Here is a 12731-nt window from a genome sequence, read left to right as displayed (position 1 = left end):
TGTTTTAATCTATGATCAAATGGTATGGTCAGTGCATAATGATTACTTCCAAGCACACCTAAGCAAGTTGTGGAATTTTTAACTGACATACCAACCCCCCTTACATGATAGTCGGTGGAGGGGTTCCTGTTGCCAGACAATCCAGCTCCAGAGGGCTATGAAGGATCACAATGTAGTCAGAAGGTTCCTCTCCCAATTCCACAAGTGGTGGGACTGTAAAGTGATAAAGACACATCAGAAATAGTATAAAAAACAAATTGGATTCAACGTACAGAGCTGTACCCTTGCAATGAGGAACACCAAACAGATGGCGTCCTCTATCCTAACATATTTATTGATCCTGTGTGGCACTAGGGCCAGATTCCGCATACTCTCTCTATGCACTGAGGAAGGAAACTAAGATCCTTTCTTCCCCGCCCCACTCCCTCTTCGCATGGCCCATCTGATCTGTCCCTTCTCTTCTGGGAATGCACGGCACTCCAAAGGGAGTGAGCAGATGGGGAGTGGGAGGATCTGTCCCCACCTTATTCACAGACCAGCAAAGCCATTCAGGGGGCAGTAAGCTGGGCATACTGCATTTGCAAGCCTGTGGGCCCCCAGTGGTCCCCTGTGGTGATGCGTCTCAGTGCACTTCTGGGCCTACAAGCCATAATCAAGCCCTTAAAGAATAGTATCACATACAATATCAGTAGCTTTATTATTCTGAAAGTTGCTATTTCATGACTAACATTTGCATGGCTACCTAGAGATGGGCCAAGGAGGCAGTGTTCAGATCTAGATGGAAGTGAAGGTTTCAATGGAAAGAGAGAAACATTTTTCAAAATGAAGTTTAGAATTTGCATAATGTAGCCAAAAATTTACAGACAGCATAAAAAATTGAAGAATCCCTTGATATTAATGATATAATTTATTTTACAGATGTGATATTTCTCCTGTTCCTGGTGTTAAGGCATGCTTGGAAGACTTCTTTGTGTCCTTCAAAATGACGCTAACAATCTCCCTCATGAAAACTGTTCCAGAAGTAGTCTGAAAGCAGCCACCAACAGGCCCAGCAAACTTGGCAGAGAAAACGTGCAATGGTTGGGCTTAACTAAATATGACCCACTGAACTGTAGTTTTATGACACCAGCAAAAATAAATACAGCTTTAATTCTGTTGTGAAGTCTGGAAATAAATGGTTCTGTTGTTCACATACCTAAGATTTCAACATTGTATTTAATTTCTTTTTCTCCTGCTATGCTGGTGGCCACACATATGTATTGGCCACGATCAGCCTCTACAGCATTCAAGACCTCCAGTTTCTTCCCGCCAGACACAATGCGGAGGTTATCACTTGCTTTCACAGGCACGCCATCTTTTAACCAGGTAAGGAGAGGAGAGGGGTTGCCAGCAGCTTTACACTCCAGTGTCAGTAAATTGCCAGCAATCACCTGCTTATTCTGGATTGTGTCTGAGTCACCCTCAATAACCGGAGGAACTAAAGAAAGAAAAAATATATATATTGCAAGTGATTAACTTTACAGTCAGAAAACATTAACAGCAAATGGGTCAGTTCCTTCCAACTCACTCTGGCTTTACCTAATTTTGTGTTATGTATTATTTTACGCGAGAAATCTTTTGCCAGGATAGGCCAAGACAAAGGAATCATAAAGAACAATTAACAATTTCATAAACAAATACTGTAGCTGATTGTTCACCACTTTATTAAACACCAGACAAGCCATTGTGGACAAAAGACTTGGTTGATTGCTGCCTCCACGGCCCTGAAGACGGTAGGTGCCCAAACCCTTGTCCCATTACAGCTAGAATGCTGGGGGAAGGGAATAAAAATGCCTGTTAATTCCTTTGCTGCCTGAACTTTAAGGGGCAAGAATTTCTAAACATATGCAAGAAGCCCCCAGTTGTTTTGCCTGGGTAAGTCTTAAAGGATATACTCCTTACTATAGAATTTTCTATTACCTTTTGAAACCTGACTATAACTCATTTGTGTGTGTATGCTTACCTGATTTAACCTTGTAAATAACTCTTTATTTCTTTCTCTTAGTTAATAAACCTTTAGTTAGTTTGTTACAGGATTGGCTACAAGCAGTGTCTGAGTACAGTTGACCTGTGGGTAAGTCACTGGTCTTTTGTAACTGGGAGTAACCTGAATATTATTGTGATTTTTGGTGTAAAGAGACCATCTATCAGAAAGTCAAGCTTGCCTGGGTGGCAAGATAGACTGGAATGCCCAAGACTCCATGTGACTTCATGGTAATACTCTTATAGTGTTTTAGGAGTTCGCGCTTATTACTGGGATGGTGAAATCTAATTATAGAACATACAATCGGTTTTTGGGGGGTTGCCCTGCTTCTTGACAGTCTGCCCAAAGGTTGGCATTTATGATCATGAGCCACTTCAGACATGATGTTCAGGAAACTTAAGATTCACCCCCAAAGAGTTATTTCAGACAAATATTGTACAGTGTGTATGTGCGCATGAGGGAAGGGAGTAGTGGGGTGGGGGAAGAGAGAGAAGGGATGATGGGGGAGTAATTTTAATATTTTCTACTTATATAAAGTACCAACTGACAGCCCTGAAGACAGAAGCCTTCTTTATAGCTGCATAAAAGATGCTACATATAACACAGGCTGTGACAGTGCAAGCTTCCCCATGCTGTTTTACTAATGTGTGCCAAACCTTACCTTCAGCGAATGACTCTGAATGAGAGGACACTTCAGTCCTTCAAGAAGCACTACTCAACCTATCTATATGAGAGCACAACTAGAGTGTTGAATAAGCACATTTTATAAGACACAACAGATGGTGAACAAACATGTTAAATAAACTCTCTTTACCATAGACATCTACGTGATATATTTTTTTGGCAGTTCCAGCACTGTTGGTCACCAGGCAGGTGTACTTAGCAGAATCTGAGACTTGAGCCCGAGGAATCTGAAGAAACTGCCCCCTGTCCACATAAAGAGCTTGTGGACTAGAAATAATTAGGCTTCCATCTTTATACCATGTAATGGCAGGGGCTGGGATTCCCCTGGTTTCACATTCCAGTTTTATTAAGCTATTGAGCAGCATGGATACCTCAGTGGTAATATTTCCTCCTTTAATAGTAGGTGGAACTATTTAAAAAGACAAAACAACAGCATTAAAACAACCATTATTACTGGAGTCCGCATTACAGCAAATTTGTGCAGCTCTAAATGGGTTAAAACTTACAGCGTTGGAAGAATTAAAGAGCTTTTGGGTTGAGACAACCTCCAGCATCCCCAACACATTTGCTGATGCAGTTATCGACTGTCAGCACAAACATCTTTGGCACACTAAGAGCCGGGTGCACGTAAGATAAATGGAAGCTAATATGAAAGGCCCACACCAAGCCCTTAAGGCACAGCCAATTCGGTCTTCTGCAGTTCCCCAGTATGTCAGTTGGGCATACTCCCAGCTATCCTCCTTCCAAGGATCCATTTACTCTTCCCATAGGATATGGCCCTGTTTTTACCCCATCTTTCTCAAGTAAGGCTGGAGCAGTCCCTCCATTCCGCAATCAGCTAGCGCAACTACTGAAAATAGTGATCTGTTTTTCAGAGGGGATGAGTACTCAAGAGTCCCTGTTGACTTCAGTGGGAACTGCTAGGTACTCAGCATTTCTGAAAAAAGAGTCACCTACTTAGAAGCCTAAACAGGCACTCAGGAGCCTTCATTTAGACTCCTATTGTTGAACATCTTGGTCCAAAGTCACTCTTATCACTCATTAGTCAACAGTTCTTATATTTTTTCTAGAAAACAAGCTTTCATGTAAATTAGCCTATATAAAGAGTTCAAATCTCTGAAAAAGGTAATAAAAACACATTGCAATTGGCAAAAACTGCTTTACTGTTCTTGAAAGTACCAGATACATCTGGCAGACACAACTCCTCTGCTGCCAAACATACACAGTACACTAACATTACACTGATTTTCATGAAATGTTCATTTAAAATGGCAGCACAGAAAAATAAAGTGGAGTGGAGGGAGCGGGTTAAACGAAAGAGTTGGGTGGTGTAGGTTATCAAATTATGCCACAGCATTATCCTGGTTAAATAATTTAAATATAAAATAAACAAAGCTATAAAATATGCTAAAACTTACTTAAATAAATCATAAAATGTTTCAGCAAGTGCTTCCACATAAGAAATCAAGAACATTTGGAATAGTTTTAACATGCTGTCCTGTGAAACAATCAAAGACAAAACAAGGCTTCTCTCTGTCTCTGTCTGCCTGCAGCTACACTAAATACTGGGAGCAGAAGAATATACTAACAGACATTGACTATAGCAAGATAAAGATGATAACAAATACCAAATGTAGTCACTCAACATTTATAATCTTGGCTGCCATCCTGCTGTTAAAATTCTCAGCTTCTCCATATTACAGGTCTCAGGGGGAAAATCCTTCTTATGAATTTTACTTTATGTATCTCTTCAATGCCAGGATTTTAATAATAAAAGCTACTGAAGCTATGAAAGGAGTTTGAAATGCACAATTCTAAATTTGTTCCGCAGTGAATTTTCCTGTGCTTGTGGGAAATGTCATTTTAAAAAACCAAACCAAAACCAAGAGGACTAAAGAGCAAAGAAAACTAAGATCTAACAGGAAATTACGCCCTGATCCCATTCCCCCTCTCTGAGCATGTGTCTACATAACCAGGGTCATGCCCTTTGAAGTTAATGGGATGTCTCCTTTGCCTCTCTAACTACTGTCCAATTTACCTCCTCCCTTTGTTTTTGAAGACTATGAATGTGCTTGCTGCTCACATTACTTAGATTGTTTCCTCCAGTTCTCTCCTCAATCCCTTCCAGCTTTCTTTCCTTTCCACTGAAGCCACCCAACCCATTGTCACTAGTAATATCCGCTTAACTTTGTTGCTAACACATCACTGTCTTCCTACTGTTTGCAATGTCAAATTCAACCTTCTATGACTCACTTTCTTCCAGGCCCAATATAATCTTGCCCCCAACTATCTCTCTGCTCTCGTTTCCCCTTGCACTCCTCCCAACTCACAGGCTTGACTGGATCTTCACTCATGCTGCACCTTCCAAGTGGAACGGCTCTGCCCTCTTCTTGTCTGCCAAGCATCTGAGTTCCTTTGTCAATCCCATTCCTCCCAGGAATCTTTCTTCCCCTCTTCTTGCCACCAATAACTCCCACACCCACCCTGACCTAAATGTATTCCATCAAGTAGCTTGAATTGTCATTGCTCAGCTTGTCCTTATTACACTGCAAGAAAGATGCCTTACTCTGTAAAACACCAGGCAATCTCAGTGTGCTACATAAGTGAGTCAATAATTAATAATAATTAAATGTTAATGTAGTTAGCGCCTCTGGGCCAGATGCTCAGCAGGCATAATCAACAAAGTTTCATTAAACCAATAGAATTCCACCAAATTATGACAGCTAATGAACTAATTCTCTAAGTCTGAAGATCTAACTCTTTTGGAATGCTGTATATTCTAAGCCATTCTGTGCCTGATTCTCTCCCCAGACCAATTTTACACTGGTGTAACTCCACTGTCTTTAGTGGTCTTACTTCTGATCTACAATGGTATACATGAGAGGAAAGTCAGCCCCTCATTGTATTAACATAAACCCCCAAATTCATTCCCCCATCTCCCTTAAAACTAATCAACAAAATGAAACTTGATGCTTATAAAGCTCTGAGAGACTACAGGTTTATGAACTGCTCTAAAACACACAATCAATAACTAAAAAAACCCCAAGAAAGTATACCTAAGGCTGGTTTAGGCCCCATTCCTGCAAAGATGTACGCACATGCTTAACTTTACATGTGTGGGGAGTCCCATGGAGGTCAGTGGGATGACAGGTGAATGTAAAGTTAAGCACATGCACAGTTCTTTGTAGGATCAAGGCCTTAATCTGCATAGTTTTCCTGTAAAACAAAAGCTATTTTATTGGACAAAACAAAAGAATGACTAATCCTAGAGAATTCTTTTAATTTACCATGGATGATCAGCTTGACCTCCTTCACTTGTTTGCCAGCAATATTGGTTGCACTGCACTGATAGCGTCCTTTGTCGAGCCTTCGAGCACTCTTTATGCGCAGAACTTGTCCTTTGTCCAGAAGCTCGATATTAGGATCTCCCAAAAACAGGGGCCTGGAGAAAAGTTTATTTAATTTCCTGCACTGTATTCCCCATCCCCACAAGCATGTGTTAAAATAGTGTAAAAAACCAAACCAAAACAAAAAAAGCCCTTTCTAATAGTAATAAAGAATATTTGAATGAAAATAACTTCAATAAATATTAATTAATATTTAGCACTAGAACAGAACTAAAATTGCTATTCAATGGTGGTTAACTATTATTACTATTATTCCCATTTTACAGAAGAAACAGGCACAAAGTACTCTGACCAAGGTCACACAGCATGTCAGCAGCAGAGCTAGGCATAGACTAAATTCTCCCGATTCCTAGTCCCTTTCTCTAATCATTTGACCATAATGACTCCCTAAGTAATGATAAAATGTCTCTGTTTAGTAGATAAAAGCTCTAAAGTCTATACATCAAAGATTAATAAGCAATTGTCACATCAGGGTATCTGATTTTGCTAGTAAAGAAACTAAATTGTTATATGCTAATGTCATTTTTTCAGCCTATTTATAAGTCCCATTTTTGTTTTTCAGCTAACATTTGTACTGCAAAAATTCCTTTCCTCAATGGCTTTCCTGGAAGAAGAGATGAAGAACTGAGACACACAGTCTAAAATTATAAAATCTCAGATCTATATATACACAGCAATACAGGGCTCTATCTGGAAAAATGTTTAACAATTTGTTCAGGGGTACTATCTACCACCACCAACAAAAATAGTCATTCTAGCAAAGAAGTGAGTGCCCTTCAAACAACATTGAAATAATCTCTACTGGAATGACCTCAAAGAAGTGGCTATGTGTTTGTCTTGGTTTGTGCACTGTCTGGGTTCACCCAGTATGTGCCACATTACTTACAAACTGGCATTTCACTATGAATGGAAAGATGATATATTTAACCACAGAACATCAACATATAACAGTACTGTGAGTCTTAACTGATTATAATGGCTGATTATGATTAATCATAAGCATAAGCTGATGTCATAAAATGATTAGTCAGCTAAGTCATAAACTGATTAGTCATAAGCAGAATTAAATAGCACAGTACATCTGTCTCCTTTCTGCCCTACCAGAAGAACATCCTTGCCACAGACAAAGATGATGTACTTACTTGCCATCTTTGAACCACTGAATGACAGGAAAAGGAGAGCTTTTTACTTTACACTCCAGACTGGTCTCTTGGTTGAGGATGACTGAAACTTCCCCTGGTGTGTCAGCACCTATTATGTTTGGTGGAACTTGGAAAAAGAAATGTTACAGTTAGAACTAAACATGGCTAACATGGTGACTAAATGTGGAAGACTTGCTGACAATGGCACTAACTGAAGAGATTAGTTCATGGAAACCATGAGTTCAGGATGACCATGTTATCATAGGGAGCAAAGTTTCAACTTTAATTGTGAATTGCATACAGCAGCTGCTGTTCTATAACACATTTATGTTGTGCCTATGATCCCTCAGGTTGAAAGCAATTCTGCACAAGTGGGAACTGACTAGATGGCATAAGAGAATCTTTCTAGTCTGTCATCTATGTACCATTAGTAAAATATGCACAAGACAGCATGATAAAATATCTTCTATCAGAACGCAGAGATGGAAAGCAGTATTTTGTGTATGGTGCCAAGAAGATGACAAAGTTGAAACAACATATGATGTTAGTGTGTGGAGAGATACTGCATCCTGTATTTAACATGACCAAAAAAAAGCCTCAGTGTAATGACTTTAAGTACCAAATACCATTTTTTTAACGTTACTGTCTTTGAAGAGCACAGTACTAACCTAGCACATTTACGTTAAACAGCTTCTCAGAACTCCCTGCTATATTAGTTGCTTTGCATGAATACTGTCCACCATCGTCAGTAGCAACCTTAAGGAGCTTCAGTATCTTCCCATTGTTCAAAATCTGGAGAGTACTGCTTTCCACAATCTTAAAAGAATCAAAAGATATCAGCATTATGTGATCCAAATTACATCAGCCAAACACTGCAGATGGATTTAGAGAAGAATGTAGAAGTTTGTCTTAAATAATAATCTATCCACTGAATGTCCTTTCTCTGTCACAGCCATAGTACCTTCAAAGAGCACACGCAAGTTATCAAGCATCAACTGTAGGTAGTTATATAATAATAGGCAGATAAACATATTGTAATATTATAATTTGCAGTTGTGATATAATCAGAAAATCAAATTTCCTTTTCAGCCCCTTTGCTGCAGAGGTTAAAACACTTCTTTGTAAAATACTTTAAGATCTAAGGCAGTGGTCCCCAAACTTTTTTGGTCCTTGCCCCCCCAGGAGTCAGGGGCTGGAGCTGCAGCCCAGTTCAGGAGTGTGATTGGGGCCGGGGTCCAGGAACACAGCTGCGGCCTGGAGTGGAGGCAGGGGCCCGGACCTCAGCCATGACCCTGGCCGGGGATGGGTGGTGCTCTCTCCCCACCCCATGTGCCATGCTCTCCCCAAATGTTCTTCCACATACCCCCCGGGGAGGTGCGCCCCACAGTTTGGGGACCATTGATCTAAGGTATAGATGACAAGGTTTTGGGGGAGGCAAAGTTTTTGGAGAAGCCTTGAAAGGGCTTTTCTGTTGCTTTGATTTAATGAATGGGTGGATTAATTTGTCACCTATACATGACTGATTATTGCTGTAGAGTGGTCATCATTGTGATTTGTGTGACCATACATTTAATTAGTTAGAAGGGTGCCTAGTACTTTGTGTATGCATGTTTTTATTTTTGCTTAAATCTAAGGCTAGGTCAACACTACAGATTTCTGCAGGCAGACAGTATGCCAGTATAGCTTTTTTCACTTGTGGAGGGTGGTTTTAGTACATTGCTACAAAGCTCAGTGTTTCCAGTATAGCTGTGTCTACACTAGAAGCACTTTTCCTGTATATTATATTGGTATTCCTATACCGGTAAAGTACTACTAGGGTAGACATACCCTAAGTAAATAAATATATTTTATTTAATTTAAATGAGCTGTCTTCTCAAGCACGCATCAGAAAGGCTTTAGAAAGCTAATGTGAAATCTGCTGGAACTGCTTTGAACATTTACAGTTGCTTCATTTAATTTGCCATGAAATCAATCAGTAGTTGTACATACCTGGACATCATCTTTATACCATGTGATAGTGGGAAAGGGGTTGCCTGATACTTCACAGAAGAGACTCACAGGCTGATTAACCACTACAGATGCATTTGCCACCTTTTCTTGATCTTGAATTTCAGGAGGAACTACAATAAGTTATGTTAAAGACTTATGTAATCAAAAATGCCATGGACATAAACATCTAAAAAGGCAAAACCAAGATGTTGTCTTAAAGTTCTGCACATTATCATCATCATCACGTCAGGTTTTGATTTATAGCTGGTATTTATTAATGCACATGTAATAATTTTATGCTACAGTCAAGTTTTAATGTTTGTGTCATCTACCTATGTTGGAGTAAAGGGGTAATGTCTCACATCAAACTGTGTTAGGCTAAAAGCTGGCTCCCTGTACAAGTTATCAGCTCAAAAGAAAATTATATTGGAAGCTGTGTACAGTGAACTCAGATACAGTGAAACAATTTAAGTCCTAAATTGTTTCAATGAATTTCAACATTCCAATTGCAGTTCCATTTAGCATGACCCTTCTCTGGGGATGAAGATTTTCCTTGGGGGGAAAAATGATTTCACTGTAAGAGGAAGGAATCCTTTGTATAAAGGAGTCCCAGTGTTGTTTTAAGAATAGGAGAAGGTCAAGTTTAGTCAGGTCAGAGGCTCTCTACCCAACATCTTACTTTGGCACTTTCATCAGGTTGAGACTTGGCATACATGATACAAACTCCAATAGAATCCTTGTCTCTTAGTTTCCTTCTTCTTAGTGGTTTAAGTATAATCCTTGATTTTAATTTGACACATTGCTAATAATAATCATGGTTGACCCAGCACAGATGCACTGTAGGAAAGGGTGCAAGGAACCCCTTCCTCCTCCATGCTCTTGGAATGAGGGTGTCCCACTAACAATACTGGAAGTGTTCAGTGTCCCAGAAGGTGCATGTCTCCAAGGTGTAGGAGAATCACCAGGATTTTGGTCCCATATTGTGCACTGACTTGTGGATACAGAGCTGCACTGGAGGAAGTGTAAGCTACACCTTTTCCGGAGGTGTAGCAATGGTCACCAGTGATCACTCTCTCTACAAATGCAGCTGGAAGCATGATGCCTGCTCCTGTCCTGTGTAGGCATAAAGGGAAGTTATTTAATCTTTGTAACTGGAGTTCTTTGAGATGTGTGTGCCCTATCTGTATTCCACTATGGTACATATGTGCTCCTCATGCCTGAGACTGGAAAATTCTTGCAAGTACTGTCCATTGGTCCATGCCTATGCACTTGCTCTCCTCATAATCTCTGCCAATGGTTTAAGAGGCAGTGCACAGACCAACCTGCCTTCCAGCAACTTTTCTTTATCATGAATCAGACATGATCCAAAGCAGAGAGGAAGGAGAATGAGCAGTGCAATACAGATGGGGACTGGACCATACATCTCGAACAACTCCAGTTACAAGATAAGTCATTTCCCTTTCTTGTTTGAGTGCTGGTCCCTAGGTGTATTCCACTGTGGGTGACTGACAAGTAGTACTCAGAGAGGAGGAGATTATGAGGATGCAGGTGGTATAGCTGCTTGTAGAATCGATACTCCAAAGGAGACTTGGCTCAAGTTGTAATGTTTCATGAGTGGGTGGATGGAACTCCCCACTGCTGCCTTGCAAATATCAAGGAGTAGCCTGGAACCGCACAGAGCTTAGCATCCACAGGGAAAGCGGGCACTTATCCTAATGGATCCCATGGTAACTGCACTGGAAACAGAGCTGCCTACGGGTGCTCCTTTGAAAAAATGATACCGAGGGAGCCATGTAACCACAGGCTCTCTATGCATGCCTGTGCCTACCTTCCCCTGCTAAGTAGAGTAGAAAACACATAGGGGGAGTTATTGCTGCTTGGGGAAGTGTTAACTCCTCTGGGAATTTCCTATTGAAAATAAACCAGGTTAGGATGGAAGTCCACTACACAGAGTAGCTGCTACCAGGGTCCATTATTTCCCAATACATGCTCTAATAGATTCCCTACAACGTGGTGTGGTAGGAACTTTGTGGGGTGAGGAGGGAAGAATGTCATGGAGCAGCTGCTCCTCCATTCTATGCTCAGTTCTATGAGCAATGACTCTCCTGACCTGCATTAATAGAAATGCATATCTAGCACTTATTCTATAAATTCTTTGGGAGCAAACATCTTGGCTTGTACAAGTTTTCCAACTGTCATGTAAATGTATGGTTGTCTATAATAATCTTTTTTTTTTTTGTATAAATGGAAGATGGTTTCTGTATTAAGCATAAGCAAATAAAACTAACAATCAGGTAGCTAAAGGTACAAGTACTCAGATTTGCTCCCACAACTACAGCTGCAAAAATGCAGGGAGGCACACATTTTATGTGTGCAATTCACAAGAACAAAAGACAAACTGCCCTTTTGAAAATTGTCTCTTAATAGCTATAGTTGTTATTTACCATGAACCTTCAGATTGTATTTTCTTTCTGTGCTTCCTGCTTCATTCACTGCTATGCAGACATATTCCCCGTTGTCGTATGCTGTAACTGAAGCAATGACAAGCAGCGTCCCATCCTCCAAAATTGAAATACCTGGCTCATTGCCAGTCAGCTCTCTGCCATTACGTAACCATTTGATGGCAGGTTTTGGAGTACCTAATGAGAGAAATATATAGAACTTCAAGAGGCTTTTTGCTTAATTAGAAAAGGCAGGATTGATATTACTTTAGAACAGTGCATGGGAGAAAAAGTAAGACAACAGTAAGACAAATCTTTGCTGACGCTTCTGTAAATCACAAAACACACCGCAGTTTGAACTGGCACAACTGGCTGAAAGGGCATGGGGACTGAACTCTCCTTCCTACTTAGAGGTAGTCCCTGCCACTCCAACCATCAGGCAATGGGAGGAACCCTTGCACTGTCATTGTCCCGTAAAACTATACTAACTAATTAGTAAAATTATTTACAAGCCATGGCCTTTCCAAGAGTTTGCATGCACAGTGCATATTTAAATTACTGTTAGTTAATTTTTTTTAATATCATGGTAAGACATTGTAGTTGTGAAGGACTGTACACTTCTACTTTTCCAAAAAACACCAAGATGTACTGCAACTATGAGTGGCCAACAGAAAAAAAATAGTTATCAGCTAAAATGCTTATAGTGTTGCATACCTTTTGCTGGACATGGAAATGCAACACGTTGATTTGCAACTCTTTCTTGAAATGGACTGTTGTAGGGAGGGTCAAGATCATCCACTGTAGGAGGTTCTAAAAGAAAAGCAGAAACAGAGTTAATAATCTTAGTCCCTCCTCCCAACTGTGAAAACATACCATGTATACAGGAAATTTACACCTCTTTATTCCTTCCCATTCACAAATGGCCTGATTATCATACACTTACTCACACTAAGTAGGTGGCAGTATTCCAGCAGTCCCATTTATTTCATTGGGACTACTTAAATAGTAAACTACAACTCAGTGTAAATTAGGATTTCATAATCTA

The 12731-nt window shown here is 40.2% G+C and overlaps 1 protein-coding gene across 6 annotated transcripts in view; it reads right to left on the bottom strand.

The window, feature by feature from the left end:
* HMCN1 (hemicentin 1) overlaps positions 1 to 12731 on the bottom strand; it is a 291595-nt gene that overhangs the window by 122163 nt on the left and 156701 nt on the right. For all 6 annotated transcript variants that reach the window (XM_067535110.1, XM_067535114.1, XM_067535111.1 and 3 more), the window contains exons 25-33: positions 12401 to 12496; positions 11690 to 11884; positions 9246 to 9376; positions 7925 to 8072; positions 7257 to 7383; positions 5995 to 6149; positions 2838 to 3116; positions 1196 to 1477; positions 105 to 213 (exon numbers count right to left, since the gene is read on the bottom strand). In XM_067535110.1, the coding sequence (XP_067391211.1) occupies positions 105 to 213; positions 1196 to 1477; positions 2838 to 3116; positions 5995 to 6149; positions 7257 to 7383; positions 7925 to 8072; positions 9246 to 9376; positions 11690 to 11884; positions 12401 to 12496 (1522 nt within the window). The remainder of the gene's footprint in view (positions 1 to 104; positions 214 to 1195; positions 1478 to 2837; positions 3117 to 5994; positions 6150 to 7256; positions 7384 to 7924; positions 8073 to 9245; positions 9377 to 11689; positions 11885 to 12400; positions 12497 to 12731) is intronic.

Source organism: Emydura macquarii, unplaced genomic scaffold (assembly GCF_026122565.2).
Source record: "Emydura macquarii macquarii isolate MOO-44397 ecotype Brisbane River unplaced genomic scaffold, CSIRO-AGI_Emac_v2 contig_3477, whole genome shotgun sequence".
Classification (NCBI taxonomy): Eukaryota; Metazoa; Chordata; order Testudines; family Chelidae; genus Emydura; species Emydura macquarii.
This window is presented reverse-complemented; position numbering and strand designations above follow the sequence as displayed.